This window comes from Carassius gibelio, chromosome A18 (genome assembly GCF_023724105.1).
Source record: "Carassius gibelio isolate Cgi1373 ecotype wild population from Czech Republic chromosome A18, carGib1.2-hapl.c, whole genome shotgun sequence".
Lineage (NCBI taxonomy): Eukaryota > Metazoa > Chordata > Actinopteri > Cypriniformes > Cyprinidae > Carassius > Carassius gibelio.
Genome location: NC_068388.1, coordinates 26492013 through 26511685, shown reverse-complemented (window position 1 = coordinate 26511685; position 19673 = coordinate 26492013). Strand labels below are relative to the sequence as shown.

General features: G+C 49.3%; 1 protein-coding gene across 9 annotated transcripts in view; it reads right to left on the bottom strand.

Annotated features, from left to right (window-relative positions):
• Positions 1 to 19673, bottom strand: part of ppfia1 (PTPRF interacting protein alpha 1) — a 31969-nt gene that overhangs the window by 9861 nt on the left and 2435 nt on the right. For 2 of the 9 annotated variants that reach the window (XM_052530764.1, XM_052530766.1), the window contains exons 2-23: positions 17694 to 17954; positions 17041 to 17142; positions 16576 to 16740; positions 16425 to 16499; positions 16246 to 16347; positions 15934 to 16158; positions 15705 to 15851; positions 15388 to 15522; positions 14073 to 14156; positions 13872 to 14003; positions 13670 to 13732; positions 13511 to 13593; positions 13295 to 13436; positions 12894 to 13117; positions 12419 to 12635; positions 9863 to 9892; positions 9245 to 9369; positions 8870 to 9039; positions 7741 to 7837; positions 1852 to 1933; positions 1579 to 1779; positions 85 to 147 (exon numbers count right to left, since the gene is read on the bottom strand). In XM_052530764.1, coding sequence (XP_052386724.1) covers positions 85 to 147; positions 1579 to 1779; positions 1852 to 1933; positions 7741 to 7837; positions 8870 to 9039; positions 9245 to 9369; positions 9863 to 9892; positions 12419 to 12635; positions 12894 to 13117; positions 13295 to 13436; positions 13511 to 13593; positions 13670 to 13732; positions 13872 to 14003; positions 14073 to 14156; positions 15388 to 15522; positions 15705 to 15851; positions 15934 to 16158; positions 16246 to 16347; positions 16425 to 16499; positions 16576 to 16740; positions 17041 to 17142; positions 17694 to 17954 — 2925 coding nt within the window. The remainder of the gene's footprint in view (positions 1 to 84; positions 148 to 1578; positions 1780 to 1851; positions 1934 to 7740; positions 7838 to 8869; positions 9040 to 9244; positions 9370 to 9862; positions 9893 to 12418; positions 12636 to 12893; positions 13118 to 13294; positions 13437 to 13510; positions 13594 to 13669; positions 13733 to 13871; positions 14004 to 14072; positions 14157 to 15387; positions 15523 to 15704; positions 15852 to 15933; positions 16159 to 16245; positions 16348 to 16424; positions 16500 to 16575; positions 16741 to 17040; positions 17143 to 17693; positions 17955 to 19673) is intronic. The other 7 variants (XM_052530765.1, XM_052530767.1, XM_052530771.1 and 4 more) reach the window with 7 other exon arrangements.

Here is a 19673-nt window from a genome sequence, read left to right as displayed (position 1 = left end):
AAATCATCACCGCGCTGCATGCAGACGACTACAGCCAGCAGCGAAGCACAAACACACATTAGCGTTAGCGTTAGCGTGACTGACCGTGAGCGGCGTGGTGGCCAGACTCTCCATCTCCTCGTGTGTGAGCCAGACATTCCCAGAACACTACAGACATCCGTGAGTGACAGAAGACATTAGGAGAGCAGAAGAGTGTTAGTGAGCTGCAGGAACATTAGTAAAGTGATCACAGACATCCCATCAGGGGTTAATGAGTGAGGCATGCACAGAGAGAAAAACACATCATCGATAACACAGACACTTATTTTACTCAAATATCTCAGACTGTGCCTGAATTCCAGCGAGCGAGCCACACTCCCTTATATTTTAGGAGAGAAAGGAAGTGTGTCCTCCTAACAAACCCCTGTTCTCCAGCAATGCTCTCGGTAGATATTTACCCTGTATTTACTACTGTTTTTGTGTTGTGCGTGTGTCATGTGATAATATATGTACAACATGGCCATGAATTAGTTTTTTTCTCTTAAATGATCTACATGCCTGTATAACTGTACAACATTGTGCTGCTCCACAGTCAAGTCAATAAAGCTCATCTGAACTGAATTACATCATGAGTTAAAAAAACACTAATATTGAGAAGCCTTTAGGGCTTAAATAAGAGTTTGCTGGAAGCCCCTAAAGCTTCTCTTCCACCGATAATGTTTCTGATCACAGGTGTGTGAAGATGTTTGGATCATGTTGTGTTCCCAAACACACGTTAAAGAGCTGTCCATGTGAATCATTTAGTGTGAAGAGTCGCTCTGAATCACCGGACCACAGCGTCACCATCAGCAGATGACTGTAGTCTGACTGACGTCAGGATCTCGGGTTATCTTGAGTAACTGTGCAGCTCTAATGATTCACTCGTCCTCACGTCACTCAAACCTGAGACCTTCTCCATCTTCAGAACACAAATCAAGATGTGTGACCCGTGTCCCAGAGCACACAGGATCATTTTGAGTTCATTAAGCCCTCGTCTAGCGATTCAAATACACACACACACCGATTAATATTCACACAGTATTAACACACACACACATCTGTTGAGGAAAGACCCCTGATGTGTGAAGTTATATTAGATCTGTGCATTATGTGTGCTTAATATACGCAGTCGGTCTCAATGTTCATCTAAGGTGTCCTTGTTACAATGTAACTATACTTAAAAACACGGAGTAATATTATTGAACTACACCTGCTCACTATATGATTAGGATTACTACCATGTAATTACTACCATAGTTAACTGTTATTATAATAGTTAGTACATGTAACAAGGACACCTTAAAATAAAGTGCTACCCAAACAAAACTAACTAACTATTTTCAACAAGTTCTGCTCTCGGTGTCCCTGTGCTGCGGTCTCTGGAGGAAGGTCTCACGGGTTTGAGTCACATGAGGGAGAGTTAACGACAGAACCTTCATTTCTGGGTGAACGAGCCCTTTAGTGTGAGGCTTGTTTTCTAGACTGATCTGAGAACAGATTCTCCCAGTGTCGCAGGAAGCGGACGCTGGTATATTTAGGGTTATGTAGGGTGTCTCCTACCGTTCTGGAGGTGGGTGGCACCGAGGGGCTGGTGAGGGACATGATCTCCTGGATGGCGAGGCGTAGTTTGAGGCGGTGAAGAGGGTTGCTGATGCCAATCTCACGCTGGATCTCGGTGTCGGACAGAGCAGACATGATGGCTCCGCTCTTCACGTTAGCACGGCACGCCGCTACGTACCACGCCGGCATCCCCACCCACAGCTGCAGAACACAACAACAGTGAGGACGGCGTGCTGCAGCCCAGATGTGATACAGGTGTAGATGTGTCTGTACCTCCAACCACACCACCACCGTGGGACCGTCCCACTGAGCGAAGGGCAGACCCTGACGACACGCCTCCTCCAGTAGCTCGTGTCTGAAAACACACAGCACATGCATGTGCAAAGAGCACGCTCACGGTCCACACATGTTAGAATGAGAGCAGAACACAGACGGGGTCACACAGACAGGGACACACAGACGGGGTCACACATCACACAGAAGGAGACACACAGAGGGGGTCACACATGACACAGAAGGAGACACACAGACGGGGACACACACAGACGGGGTCACACATCACACAGACGGGGTCACACAGACCGAGACACACAGACGGGGACACACAGACGGGGACACACAGACGGGGACACACAGACGGGGACACACAGACAAATGGAGTCACACAGACAGGGTCACACACACAGACAGGGTCACACACACAGACGGGGACACACAGACGGGGACACACAGACAAATGGAGTCACACAGACAGGGTCACACACACAGACAGGGTCACACACACAGACGGGGACACACAGACGGGGTCACACAGACGGGGTCACACAGACGGAGACACACAGACGGAGACACACAGACGGGGACACACAGACAAATGGAGTCACACAGACAGGGTCACACACACAGACGGGGACACACAGACGGGGACACACGTCACACAGACGGGGTCACACAGACAGGGTCACACGTCACACAGACGGGGTCACACAGACGGAGACACACAGACGGGGTCACACAGACGGAGACACACGGACGGAGACACACAGACGGGGACACACAGACGGGGACACACAGACGGGGACACACAGACGGGGACACAGACAAATGGAGTCACACAGACAGGGTCACACACACAGATGGGGACACACAGACGGGGACACACAGACAAATGGAGTCACACAGACAGGGTCACACACACAGACAGGGTCACACACACAGACGGGGACACACAGACGGGGACACACGTCACACAGACGGGGTCACACGTCACACAGACGGGGTCACACAGACGGAGACACACAGACGGGGTCACACAGATGGAGACACACAGACGGGGACACACAGACGGGGACACACAGACGGGGACACACAGACGGGGACACAGACAAATGGAGTCACACAGACAGGGTCACACACACAGATGGGGACACACAGACGGGGACACACAGACAAATGGAGTCACACAGACAGGGTCACACACACAGACAGGGTCACACACACAGACGGAGACACACAGACAAATGGAGTCACACAGACAGGGTCACACACACAGACAAATGGAGTCACACACACAGACGGGGACACACAGACAAATGGAGTCACACAGACAGGGTCAGTCACACAGACGGAGACACACAGACGGGGACACACAGACGGGGTCACACAGAAGGGGACACACAGAAGGAGACACACACAGACGGGGTCACACGTCACACAGACGGGGTCACACAGACGGAGACACACAGACAGGGTCACACACACAGACGGGGACACACAGACGGGGACACACAGACAAATGGAGTCACACAGACAGGGTCAGTCACACAGACGGGGTCACACAGACGGAGACACACAGACGGGGACACACAGACGGGGTCACACAGAAGGGGACACACAGAAGGGGACACACAGAAGGAGACACACACAGACGGGGTCACACGTCACACAGACGGGGTCACACAGACGGACAGGGTCACACAGACGGGGTCACACAGACGGAGACACACAGACAGGGTCACACACACAGACGGGGACACACAGACGGAGACACACAGACAGGGTCACACACACAGACGGGGTCACACAGAAGGGGACACACAGACGGGGTCACACAGAAGGAGACACACACAGACGGGGTCACACGTCACACAGACGGGGTCACACAGACGGAGACACACAGACAGGGTCACACACACAGACGGGGACACACAGACGGGGACACACAGACAGGGACACAGACAAATGGAGTCACACAGACAGGGTGACACACACAGACGGGGACACACAGACGGGGACACACAGACGGGGACACACAGACAAATGGAGTCACACAGACAGGGTCACACACACAGACAGGGACACACAGACGGGGACACACAGACGGGGACACACAGACAAATGGAGTCACACAGACAGGGTCACACACACAGACGGGGTCACACAGACGGAGACACACAGACGGGGACACACAGACGGGGTCACACAGAAGGAGACACACAGAAGGGGACACACAGACGGGGTCACAGAGACGGGGTCACAGAGACGGGGTCACACAGACGGAGACACACAGACGTGGTCACACAGACGGAGACACACAGACGGGGTCACACAGACGGGGTCACACAGACGGAGACACACAGACGGAGACACACAGACGGGGTCACACAGAAGGAGACACACATCACACAGACGGGGTCACACAGACGGGGACACACAGACGGGGACACACAGACGGGGACACACAGACGGGGACACACACAGACGGGGACACACACAGACGGGGACACACACAGACGGGGACACACAGACGGGGTCACACACACAGATGGAGACACACAGATGGAGACACACAGACGGGGACACACAAAAGGAGACACACAGAAGGGGTCACACAGACGGGGTCACACAGAAGGGGACACACAGACGGGGACACACAAAAGGAGACACACAGAAGGGGTCACACAGACGGGGTCACACAGACGGGGACACACAGACGGGGACACACAGACGGGGTCACACAGAAGGGGACACACAGAAGGGGACACACAGAAGGGGTCACACACACAGACGGGGACACACACACAGACGGGGACACACAGACGGGGACACACAGACGGGGACACACAGACGGGGACACACAGACGGGGACACACAGAAGGGGACACACAGAAGGGGACACACAGAAGGGGACACACAGAAGGGGACACACAGAAGGGGACACATATCACACAGAAGGGGACACATATCACACAGACAGGGTCACACAGACGGGGTCACACAGACGGAGACACACAGACAGGGTCACACACACAGACGGGGACACACAGACGGAGACACACAGACAGGGTCACACACACAGACGGGGTCACACAGAAGGGGACACACAGACGGGGTCACACAGAAGGAGACACACACAGACGGGGTCACACGTCACACAGACGGGGTCACACAGACGGAGACACACAGACAGGGTCACACACACAGACGGGGACACACAGACGGGGACACACAGACAGGGACACAGACAAATGGAGTCACACAGACAGGGTGACACACACAGACGGGGACACACAGACGGGGACACACAGACAAATGGAGTCACACAGACAGGGTCACACACACAGACAGGGACACACAGACGGGGACACACAGACGGGGACACAGACAAATGGAGTCACACAGACAGGGTCACACACACAGACAGGGTCACACACACAGACGGGGACACACACACAGACGGGGACACACACAGACGGGGACACACACACAGACGGGGACACACAGACGGGGACACACAGACAAATGGAGTCACACAGACAGGGTCACACACACAGACGGGGACACACAGACGGGGACACACAGACAAATGGAGTCACACAGACAGGGTCACACACACAGACGGGGTCACACAGACGGGGACACACAGACGGGGTCACACAGAAGGAGACACACAGAAGGGGACACACAGACGGGGTCACAGAGACGGGGTCACACAGACGGAGACACACAGACGGGGTCACACAGACGGGGTCACACAGACGGGGTCACACAGACGGGGTCACACAGACGGAGACACACAGACGGGGTCACACAGAAGGAGACACACATCACACAGACGGGGTCACACAGACGGGGTCACACAGACGGGGACACACAGACGGGGACACACAGACGGGGACACACACAGACGGGGACACACACAGACGGAGACACACACAGACGGAGACACACAGATGGAGACACACAGATGGAGACACACAGATGGAGACACACAGATGGAGACACACAGACGGGGACACACAAAAGGAGACACACAGAAGGGGTCACACAGACGGGGTCACACAGAAGGGGACACACAGACGGAGACACACAAAAGGAGACACACAGACGGGGTCACACAGAAGGGGACACACAGACGGGGTCACACACACAGACGGGGACACACAGACGGGGACACACAGACGGGGACACACAGACGGGGTCACACAGAAGGGGACACACAGAAGGGGACACACAGAAGGGTTCACACACACAGACGGGGACACACAGACGGGGACACACAGAAGGAGACACACAGAAGGGGACACACAGAAGGGGACACACAGAAGGGGACACACAGAAGGGGACACATATCACACAGAAGGGGACACATATCACACAGACAGGGTCACACAGACGGGGTCACACAGACGGGGTCACACAGACGGGAAAACACAGACGGGGACACACAGACGGGGACACACAGATGGAGACACATGTCACACGTTCACCACATGCTAAATGATGCATGCATATATATATATATGAGTGGACTCTCTCTTTCGGTCATGATAGAGGGTGAATCCTGAACCTGTGTTTGCAGATGCTGGGACTAATATTCCTCACAGACACACTGTCTTCATTCTTCTCTAAACAAGACTTTAGGAAACCGATGGTTTTTTAGTGTCAAAATGCAGAGAAAGAAGCAGGACACCTTTCAAAGGCAAAGCAAATGCACACCAAACACCAAATCTCATTCTTTTGGCATAACATCATGTTATGCAGCTACTGAAGCATTAAGAGGAAAGAAGAAAGCAGATAAACATGCATCACGTCATGCTGAAGAAAGAAGAGAAGCATCTGGTCCTGAACGAGGCTCTGAGACCCATCATGCACTTCAGCAGAAGAAGATCATGAACCAGAGGACACTCGTGTCCAGTCTCCATCAGCTCAGAAGAGACTAGAGCCGGGTGTTTCTGCAGGATACTGATGGACTGAAGAGCACAGGATCACTCCAGATCCCTTCGTGATAAAACCTCTTCCTTCAGCTGCCAGCATCAGTCACATTACACATCAACTATTATTTACAATATTACATCTCGTATGAGAGATCGCAGCTTTGCTCAAACAGCAGTGGAATGGACAAACAATGAAAGGTTGTGAGACGTGTGCTGATCACTTAACTTGAGTATCGTGTTTTCAGAACATCGTTTCGTGAACTATATTTATCATACTGCTGAACGTGAGCGATTCCTGTCAACATCATTTTCACTGGATACAACTAATCCTGGAGCATTTAACATGCATTCTGCCTTTTTCCATGTGAAAGACTGTTATTAGATGAAGCAGCATCAGTTTGGGTCACACTTGCCATTTCTGACCAGTTGAAAGTCCACAAACTCTCACATGTACTTCTAGGAGATACGCTCATCTTTCTAACACGTTCACTTCTGTCCTCTGCGATCAGCGTAAAACAGCAAACACTCTTCACGGAAACAAGAGTGACTCTCTGGTTCCACGTGCCTCATTCTGCAGTGCTGACCACTGAATAAACCCGAGCATCAATCTAGAGTTCTCCAGCGCTAGAGGAGCAGATGCAGTGTGTAAAGGGCAGGATGTTAGTAGAGCTGAGACGTGCAGGTGCTCTGATCACGCTTCCCCGCTCCAGCGTCACCGAGACAGACGGTCTGTGCACACTTACCCTGAGTTTGGGCTGTGAGTGATGCGTGGAGAGAGTGTGTGAGGAGAGAGGAGGAACACACGCATGATGAGCCACTGACAGACATGAGTCATGACACACGTTTAACAACAACACTTCATGGGGGACCAAACTAAAACAGCATCATCATTACTCGTGACAGTGAGTCTACTTCCTGTTTCAAACACTACTGATGTGTCACTCACTTCTTCTGCAGCTTCCGGTTCTTCTCTGCTGGACCGCTCATCTTCCCAAGCGTCATGGCGTCCGGTGCGCCTCCTCCATCAGGTGTACCTGCCAGCGCTGCTCCACACACACACACACACACACACACACACACACACATCAGCGGTCTGTTCTGCTGAGAGTTGGGTTTGTACTGGAGGAACAGCATCATGTACACAGTCTCTTGTGAACACCAGACAGGTGTAAACTATTAAACTACTATTTATAAAACATGATGATCGCAGTGGGACACTCTAACCCCAAATATCTGTTTTTACCAGTTCATTAAGAGGAGTTATTTTACTGCACTGCCATTAAACATGCAATCAATTGTATTTTGAGCACGATCATTCATATTTCTATATTCAGTATTTCAGATGCCTGCACATTACTCCAAATCCAAGATTATTCACATTCAACCTTGATATTGTTATAGCAATTATGCAATTTTATGAACATAAGTAAGAATACGAAAACGTTCATCACTCTTAAAGTTTACTTCAACATCGTAACAATCTAGGTGTATCTTTTAATGTTTACTGGACCTGAGATGAACTAACAATAAACAGTTGTATTTTTAATAACTAATGTTAACAAAGACGAAAAAATCAGGTCACAAATGTTCTCCTCACCGTTAGTTAAGAGATGAAAAGGCTGTTATCGTTTACTCACTCTAAACCTGTATGAGTTTGTTCTTTCTGTTGAACACAGAAGAAGATATTTTGAAGAATGCTCCCCCTGTCTTTCACAGCAAGGACAACCACACAGTGGAAGTGAGGGCCATCAACAGAAGACATAAACTTACACAGGGTTGAGCAAATGATGACTTTCATTTTTGGGTGAGCTATCCCTTAAATGCACTTACCAACATTAACTAGTTAATGACCTTATTAAAGTGTTTTGCTGCATTACAAGTGATCATTTAAAAACCCTTCTGTATCTTGGCTCTGTTCTCAGCATAATGAGAGGGTTCAGTGTTGTCATTACTGAGATCCTGCTGATTTACATCAGGACGGTAACCTCCTCGACTCATTGCAGTGATGAGAAGAACATAAAGAGTGAGACAGACTCTGAGGAAGTGAGCTCTGCTGAGGGGTGGATGACACACACCTGGCCCAGGACACTCTTTCCCCCCCGGACTGGCTCTGCTCTTCTCCTTCTTGGCAAACAGTCGACCGATGGAGGACTTGATGCCCTTCTTCTTGGCTCCTTTGTTGAGTGAGTCCTGACTGCTGTTACTGCTGCTGGGATTACTGCCCGCTCCGTCCTGCAGCCCGGCTCTGGACACACACACAGAGAGATAGAGACACACACACACACACACACACACACATACAGAGAGAGAGAGAGACACGCACAGAGAAAGAGAGAGAGAGAGAGAGAAGAGATACACACACACTCACTCAGGTTAGATCTCTGCTCCTGTATGAACTTATGGTTGAGATGCTGTGTGTGTGTGTGTGTGTGTGTGTGTGTGAGACTGACCCCCGCACGTCTCGGATGTCCTCGTGGCTGGAGGTGTGCAGCGCTCCTTTATGGAGTCTCCTGGAGGACGGTGTGGATGGAGGAGACGTCTCACATCTGATGGAGGCTTTATCATCTTGAGCACACTACACACACACACACACACACACACACTTTAAACAGTAGCATTAAACACAAAGCTAAAACATGGCTGAACTAGGAATGACAGAACTTTTAATTTTCCCTTTAAAAAGATGTATTTCTTTCTGAAATGTAAAGTACAGAACAATAGATAAAGACATACTGACATATGAATGAACTAGACACGAGTGAGTGTGAGTGTGAGTGTGTTTGTTCTGGCATCGTTTCAATCCGGTCTGACAGACTTTCTTCTGTGGAGGGCAAAAGAAGTGTTGGGTTTTCTGAACGCCGAGTATAAAACATCTTGTGTGCTCCACAGAAGAAGGTCAGTCCATTCAGAGACAGGAGACAGCGGTCAGATAAACTAAACTACAACACTGTCTGATGGTGTGACGGTCCGTCCCCTGAGTTTTTATACAGTTTTATACAGTGCTGGGACGCAGACGTCTGCATGTACAGGAGGGTTACACATGCGGCTGCGCAGTTTCTCTAGATTACCTTCCTACGGTGCTTCCGCAAATCACTAGGCTGTTGAAGCGCAAGCAATGGAGAAAGAGAAGAAACAGGAAGTTAGCAGCATTTCAAATACAAGCACAGAAGCAGCTGAACAGCAGCCTAGCAGGAGAATGATTTAGAGACACGCAAACACACACACACAGAGAGAGAGACACACACACAGAGAGAGAGAGAGAGAGAGAGAGAGAGAGAGAGAGACACACAAACAGAGAGCATCTACACTGGAGTTAAGATGGCAAAGGGACATGCGTCTCTCACACACACACACACACACACACACACACCACACACAGAGAGAGAGAGACACACACACTCACACACACACACACACACACACCACACACAGAGAGAGAGAGACACACACACTCACACACACACACACACAGATAGAGAGGAACTGTTCACTCTGGACGTCAGTGATTCAGCAGCAGACAGTGATGCCGAAGGGTTAAACTGATGCAGAAACAGAACATTTAAAACTTATCTGAATTGTTTAAATGTGTAGAATCTACATGAGCTTGTTTTTCATCGACCGGTCAACATTTACAGCAGGGCGGGTCAATTCAGCCTGTTTCTGTCCAGACTGAATGTGAATGTAAGTCTGTGTAAGTCCACTCTGTGACAGCAGGTGGCGCTGATGGGAAAGATGAACTACAGCTGTTTCCTGTAACCTCCGAGAACAAAACAGTTCCTTTAGCCTTTACATGGAGCGAAGAGGAAAATAAAATGCCATCGAATCGTTTCTGAAGACGGTCACCTTCAGAGGTGCATTCATATAATTAATTAATATATTAATCTGATTAATTCACTCTTTAAAACCTCACAGCTTTTCTCCGTTTCACCCAAAAGAATCGTGACCGTTACTGAACACGCTGCTTTATTCTGGACAGGGTTGAATTATAATCAGATGTTCAAATCACGGTAATCTAATACGGTTTTAATGAGAATTAAAAGATGTAATGGTAATATTAACAGTTAATTTTATCATGATTTATCGTCATACCTTTTTTGTCGAACACATTTTTGAACTTCAGTGAAATTCTACCCTACAAAATTTACTTCTGTTAAATATCTAAATATACATTTAAATTAATATATAAATCTATAAATATACCTACATTAGGTGTGCTAAAACACAGAACAGAATGAAGCCGTTATTATGGCAAAACAAATGTAATAAAAGTGTTATTAAATGCAATAAAGGTTTTCATTTGTGGAAGCTCTGGGCGACTGCAGCCAATCACAGCTGTTTCTGTGAACCACGCTCTCTATCTGTGCTTCCTGACGCATGAGTTTGATGATCTGTCTGTCACTTGATTCTGATGGAAAACACATGAACATCTTCAAGCGCTGTGCTTGTTCGGTCAGTGTTCGGTGTGTTGTCTGTTAACGGTCTTGTTGTTCTTGTTTAGTGCTGAATGATAAATGATCATTATTATAATCGTCTGCTGCTGAATCCCAGCTCGAGTCTGGAAGAAGCTGGAGTCCAGAGTAAACGGGCGTTTGGTCTAATTGCTCATTTCCTCGCTGGCCTGTCGAGGGAATGGAGCAGGAAGTCCTTCAGTAAACTTCCTGTACAGCTCTCACAGCAGAAAGAAAGTCAAAGTGTTTTATTTTTGGAAAGCACACGATCATTCGGTCAGGTGTGGGTGATACCTGCACAAACACAGGAGCACAGGTCAGCAGAGGACTGCTGAACACTACCCCCTGCAGGACACACACACACACACACACACACACACACACACACACACACACACACATTACTACACGACGCTCCACACACACACACATTACTACACGACGCTCGACACACACACACACACACACATTACTATACGACGCTCCACACACACACACACACACACACACACACACACACGCACACACACGCACACACACACACTTTACTATACGACGCTCCACACACACACACACACACACACACACACACACACACACATTACTACACGACGCTCCACACACACACACACACACATTACTACACGACGCTCCACACACACACACACACACACACTACACAACGCTCGACACACACACACACACACACACATTACTACACGACGCTCGACACACACACACACACACACACACACACATTACTATACGACGCTCCACACACACACACACACACACACACACACACACATTACTATACGACGCTCCACACACACACACACACACACACACACATTACTACACGACGCTCCACACACACACACATTACTACACGACACTCGACACACACACACACACAAATTACTACACGACGCTCCACACACACACACACACACACACACTACACGACGCTCCACACACACGCACACATTACTACACGACGCTCCACACACACACACACACACATTACTACACGATGCTCGACACACACACACACACACACACACACACACACACACACACACACATTACTACACGATGCTCGACACACACACACACACACACACATTACTACACGATGCTCGACACACACACACACAGACACACACACAGGCTCACCAGGGTCATGACCCCCATGCGGTCCAGCTCTCTGCTGGGGCTGTGTGAGGGCCGGCGGGGCGTGGAGTGACCGGATCCGGGTGGAGAGGAGCTGTGGAAGGAGGGCTGCAGGGACGCGATGGAGCGGAAGCGGCTGTCCAGATCATCTCCACTGCCCACACGACCCTCGATCTCCTCAGCTCTCAGTGCAGTGCTGTCCTTCTCCTCCTGGATCATGCTGCACACACACACACACACACACACAGCGTCTGGATATATCAGCGTTTCATGACTCGGACATCTCAGTAATTAGGAAGAATGGTTTTGAGCAGCCAATCACATTTTCAACACCACAAACTGAGTCTCATAATCAAACGTGCATTTCTTTCCTGTGAACAACACACTCATGATGATGCATCAGTGCAGCTACTGCTGGAAGAACCGCTGTTTCTAATCAAAGATGACATTTATTGTGGGATTGTGGGAAGGGTGTTACCGGATCTCGTTGTTGATGGCGTCCAGCTGCTCCTGCAGCATCAGGGCGAGCGTCTGAGCGTCTGCCTGTCCAGCAGGAGACAGCAGGTCCATGGAGCTGAAGACCGTCTCTCTGTCGTCCTCCACGTCTGACACGTCCAGATCACTCTCGAACGCATGAGCTACGCTAGCCAGAACACTAGCCTGCTGCAGACGGTCCCACTCCTGCTCGTCCAGCGTCTGCACCTGACCACACACACACACACACAGCACATGTCACAAACACAGCACGTCTCACACACACACACACAGCACATGTCACAAACAGCAAGTGTGTGTGAGTGTATGTGTGAGAGTGTGTGTGAGTGTGTGTGTGTGTGTGTGTGTGTGTGAGTGTGTGTGAGTGTGTGTGGGGATGTCCACCTTCAGGGGCTCGTCCCGCAGCGCAGACACTCGTCCCTTCTGCGGTCGTCTGAGCACCAGAGCGCTGCTGTAGTGACTGTCCAGCGCTGACGACACGGACACTGGGAACCTGAAGTCCGGCGTGCCGCTCGCGTGAGAGCGCCTGTGGATATAAACACATCATCAGTGTAGAGCAGAGCAGGAAGAGGAGGAGTCTCGGGAGAGGCCTGCAGTTACCCATGATGCAGCAGAGAGTTGCTCCGGCTGCGTCCGCGCTCGTGTTCGCTCCTCATGGTCTCGATCTGGATGAGCAGCTGCTCCTGCGCTCACAGACCAACACTCGTCAGCAAACACACATCACAGCGCATCACGAGCGGATGGGCGGCACACACTCACCTTCTCATGATGAGCCTCTTCTATCAGCTTCTTAGTGTGCTCCAGATCCCGGATCAGAGCGTTCTGCGCCACACACACACACACACACACACAGAGAGAGAGCAGACACTCATTCAGAAGGATGACTGTGTGTAATAAGGTGAGGATCAGATCAGCGGTGTGTGTGTGTGTGTGTGGAGCACTAGAGGTGTGTGAGCTGCACCTTGTCCTCCAGCGCCGTCATGCGCTCCTTCAGGTGAAGCTGCAGTCTCTCGTTGGACTCAGACAGCAGTTTGTCCACGGTCTCCGACAGACGCTTGTTGTGCTCTTCGTTCATCTTCTCCCGCTGACGAGCCTGAAACACCACAGAAGAGTAAAGCAGCTGCTGTGTTCACACACTGAGCGAGGTGTGGAGATCTCTCACCCTCAGCAGCTCCTGGTGCTTCTCCTCCAGCTGAGCCTCCATCTGTCTGAGACGCTCCTCCACGTTCCCGTGCCGCTCCTCCGCCTGCGAGACACACACACACACACACACACACATCAGACACTACAGCACAAACCCAAGAGAAGGACAGAGCGGTTCATTATGCTGCCACAGAACAACAAGCCCGTCTCTCACGAGCGTCAGGAGTTAGTGAAGTGATGCTAGTGAAGAATGGTGTAGTGTTCATACGGGGGGAGCGATGCACTCCTGACAGACATGAACATGACCACCATCAGCCGGAATCAGGATGAGCACAAGTCGAGTACTCGCTCCACAACTGACACGACTAGAGCAGATGCAGATCAGCGTTCATTCATCTGTTCCTGCACTGCTGTTACCAGAGTAAGATGCTGAAACAGAGCAGCTGTAGTGTGGCGCTCACATCACAGTCAGAACTGATTCTTCTGACTCAAATACTCGACTAGAACACTCTCAGTCTCTGACCGCCTGTCTGACCGTCACACACACACACGAGAGCCGAACATTCACACTCCGTTATAATGATCTCTCTCATCTGATCGGTCACTACAGCTGGTCTCAGCTTCATCTGTGGCTCAATCAGAAGCTGACCGATGCTAGCAGAGTTTACGGTTTCAGCAGTCTGGTGAAGAAAGGTCATCAGGCGAGAGAATCATGTTCTGATGAATAATACTGCACACACACAGAAGACGCTTTCAGAAGTGTTTTCCTGTGCACAGATCCTTATATTCTCGAGGACGTTCCCGTGGTTTTACTGCAAACTGATGACTCCACTCAACAAACAAACTCTACGTCATCTAATGCACAACATTTCCAAATAAATCCCGCTGTGAGCTAAACACTCAGAGTCGTGACCGCCGGTGCAGAGACCTGGGAAAGCAGGAGGCCAACAGCCAATATAATGTTTTACAATTTTAATTCATATTTAATAAATTTGAAATTATTTAAAAGATTTCTTAAAAAATGTCTAAAATAAACAAACTTATACTTTAGATGAGAAATTATTTTTCACAAATAAATTAATATTGAATAGAAATCTAATTAAAAGGAAACTAAACACTGTAACGATCAGAGGACAGTATTCTGGGAATCATATTCTTCAAATAAAGCCAAGGTCACACTCCTTTAACACACAGCACACTGTGAAAATGACCGTGACAAGTACAGAAAGAGCAGCATAACTGGAATCACAGCTGGATTATGAGCCGCTGACAGCAGGATGAGAGTGTGTGTGTGTGTGTGTGTGTGTGTGTGTGTGCGTGAGGGAGAGCCGTACCTTAGTGAGGGCCACGACCCTCTGAGCCAGCTCTGCCTCCACCTCCGGCAGCGTCTCGGCCTTACGCATCGTCTGCTGCAGCTTCTGCTCCGCCAGCTCCAGACGCTCCTGCAGCACACGACTCCTGTCCTCCAGCTGCACACACACACACACACACACAGAGGTGTCACACACACTGTTGCAAATCAGTAGTGATAATCTGATGACTGGTAAATGTTAAATCAGAAACAGCTCAGGCTGTGTTTGTTCTAGAGAAGGAGTGAATAAATGTAACCGCACACAGTGACCGTGTTCTGTTTTGTACAAGTAGAGCAGACCTGGCAGACCAGCGAGTCCTTGTTGGCGATCTGGTTCTCCAGTTTGTCGTTGAGGTCATGGACAGACGTGGCTTCTCTCTGAGCCGCGAGGTAGCGCTTCTCCAGCGTAGTGATCCTCTCCTCCATGTCATCCTTCTGAGCCAGAGACTGAGAGAGACCACAGACACACGGTCAGAGACAGACAAACGGTCAGAGACTGCTTCAGTGCACTCCTGTGCTCCTGTCGTACCTCTCGTAAGTCTCTCTGCAGACGGCTGTTGATGTCCTCAGACTTGATGAGGTCTTTCCGGGCCGTGTCCAGATCCTCCTCCAGCTCAGAGACGCGGCTGCACAGAGACGCCACACGCTCCTTCATGTGCAGGAGCTCCTTACTCTGTCTGTCCAGAGCCTCCTGCAGCTCCACGTCCTTCCCACAATCCTCCTCTGCACCCAGAGACACGTCTGACAAGCGCTGCTGGAAACACACACACACACACACACACACACACACATTACTCTTATGTTTCTCTGAGCGTGTCAGTTTCATCCGTGTGAGGTTTACCTTGCCGTTAGTGTTAGGTGCTGCATCTGAGCTGTGATTGACTTCTGCTGAGCCATCGGTCATCGCCCTCTTCAGACTGCCCTGCTCCTTCAGGAACACCAGCTACAGAGACAGAGACAGACCAGCATTAACCCATCGCTGACATCACTGTAGCTCTGCCTGTTCTGTGAGGAGCTCACCTCTTTATGAGCGGCGGTGAGCTGCTCCTCCAGCATACTGCATCTCTCCAGAGCCACACGCAGACGCTCTCTCACCTGATCACAACACACACACAGCACACATGAAGCACACCTCACACACACACACACACCAGCTTCCTGAGGACACTACCTTCTCATCCAGGGCTTTGTGGTGCTCGAAGAGAGATTTGAGTGCCTTGAGCACCTCCACCTCACTGGAGACGCCGGCGGGAGACTGAGCCTGACGCTTGACTACGGTCATCCTCAGAGAACGCTCGTGACGAGACACCAGACACTCCAGATGCTCCAGCAACAACTGACAACACACATCACACTCAGACTGACATCTGACCATCCTGGCCATCCACACAAACACACTTATCATCCTATCAGTCTTATGTTTTCATTCTTCTATGCATGTACATTTATAACACTACACTACAGCTCTCGCTCCATTTCTTCCCCTTTTTGAAAATTGTGAAAACACGATCACGGAGTTTTGCAAAAGATAAATCTAAGTCAGTCTCCCATTCAGTGCTAGAGAGATTTACCCAACTGTGAAGTGTGAGAAAGGTCCATTACGTGTGCATGTGAACAAATGTGTGCATGGACTCACGCGTGTGTTGTTTCTCTCTGCTTTCAGCTCGGAGATCTCCTCCTCTCGCTCCAGCAGCTGCTCTCGACACAGATTCACTTCCTTCGTAAGAGCTGCAAACTCCTTCAGTGTGAAATCACAAGAAATCAGGATTCTGCTTGAAGTGGCACACAGTGATCAACTCAATCAGCTCTCAGTGGAATCAGTCAGCACGTCTCACAGTAATGCCAATTATACTGTGATATATAACCTGAGGAAACCTGGTTATTGGAGTTAGAGCCGCTGACTGAAGTGCTGTGACCGTCTCAATATGCCTGAGTTACTCTGAAGCACTTCAGATCAAGCATTTTGACCCCCTCAGGTCCTGAAGCAGCTCACTCTGTGACTTCTGCTGTTTTTCAGAATGTTTAATCAATAGAATTGTTTTACTCGCTGCTGTAATTTCATGCTACGGTGTAGACGATAATCTAATTCTTTGTCTATTTTCATCAACTACAGCAATTAGTAGTTGCAGCTCTATAAAACACTATGAAGGAATAATGTCGACGGGAGACAGCTGACAAACACTAAAACATGGACTGCCAAGAGTTAAACTTGAGAAGCTCTCGCTGCAGTCACAGAGTGATGAACAGACGGTGGGTTCTGCTGAGAGACACAGGTGTGCCAGCGGTTACCTGTGGCAGGGCACTGTTGAGCTGTCTCTGCAGCGAGTCTCTCTCGTGGCTGATCTCGTGCAGTTTGCTCTGCGTCACACACAGGTTCTCCTGCGTCTCTCGGAGCGTGTCCAGCAGTCGGTCTCTCTCCTCCAGCATAGACACCATCAGAGACTCAAAGTGGCCCTCAGAGTCCGTCTGCACGGGAGAGCCAGGGCCCAGACCGCCTCCGTTACTGCTGACCTCCGCCTCGCTGATGGTGGGCATCACCTCGCACATCATCTACACACACACACACACACACACTGTTACCACACTGACACAGACCAGAAGCTCTGAACTAGACGTCAAGTCTTTACTAGTTACAAAGACTCTCTGAACATGTTACTGACTTCATAGAGCCTGTAAAGTTCCTGGACAGAGAGAGTGAGTGAACGAGAGAGGACAGTGATAATAAATTATTTAATTGCCCACTTTGTTTTAATTATGATTTGCTGTACTGACTGTTAGGAAGAAGATCAGATCAGAAAATCAGACACACAACAGACAGAAGATCAGAAACGTAACGGACAGAAGATAGTGCTGCAACGACTACAAAAATAACGCGTCACACTGTTTGTTTACCTCTCATGTAATGGCATACTGGGAATGGAGAAAGTTGCATTCGATCACAAAAACAGAGACCACTGTTATCAAAAGTATGGGAATACTTTAAACAGAAGACAAATAAAATGGCTCTTTGTTCCCTTTGCAAAACCGATATGGTGTACCACGGCAGCACAACTGCGATGCGCGAGCACCTCAGAGGAAAACATCTTGGCACTCTCCGGTGTTACGGTTTAACTGGTTACCGTGTGATCTGGTGACCAACTTCCTGGTTCAGGTCTGATATTCTTGCGCTTGCGGCATTCTGAAAAGTTGAGATGTTTTTAACTTGATGCGGTGCGGACGCTCCTGGAAAAAAACGAGCGCAGTCGCTTCCATTATGTGCGCGATTATCGCGCCTACATTGGAAATAACGAACATGAGCCCGCAAGAGACGTGATAAGTGAAAAAACAGCACGCCGCAAGACAACAGTCACAAACCACCAAGCTACCACGAATCATCTCTGGAAACCATGCTAAACCATAGCAGAACCCTGACTACATTTTATGGTTTGTGATGCTAAAGAACATTTCATGACGTCTCAGACAACTGTAAATGTATTGACTACTGTGGTTTAATTATAAACGCTATCATAAGCTCATATTTACCATAGTAAAATAATTTTCTTTGCCTCTTGATTATTTTATACTGTATAAACTTCAATCACATAGGTTGCAAATGAATAAAGTTTGAAATATTATATAAGAAGTTGTACTTTTTTGTAAAGTTATCCAAAGGATTCATTAGGTAATAAAAATAAGAACATTAGATTAATTATTTATTGTAATGAAAATAATTATTAGATTAGTCGACTAACCGAAAAAATAATCGTTAGTTGCAGCTCTAGATCAGACACGTAACGGACAGAAGATCGGACACGTAATGGACAGAAGATCAGACATGTAACGGACAGAAGATCGGACGCGTAACGGACAGAAGATCGGACGCGTAACGGACAGAAGAACGGATGCGTAACGGACAGAAGAACGGACGCGTATCGGACAGAAGAACGAATGCGTAACGGACAGAAGAACGGACGCGTAACGGACAGAAGAACGGACGCGTAACGGACAGAAGAACGGACGCGTAACGGACAGAAGAACGGATGCGTAACGGACAGAAGAACGGACGCGTATCGGACAGAAGAACGAATGCGTAACGGACAGAAGAACGGACGCGTAACGGACAGAAGAACGGACGCGTAACGGACAGAAGAACGGACGCGTAACGGACAGAAGAACGGACGCGTAACGGACAGAAGAACAGACGCGTAACGGACAGAAGAACAGACGCGTAACGGACAGAAGAAGAGACGCGTAACGGACAGAAGAAGAGACGCGTAACGGACAGAAGAA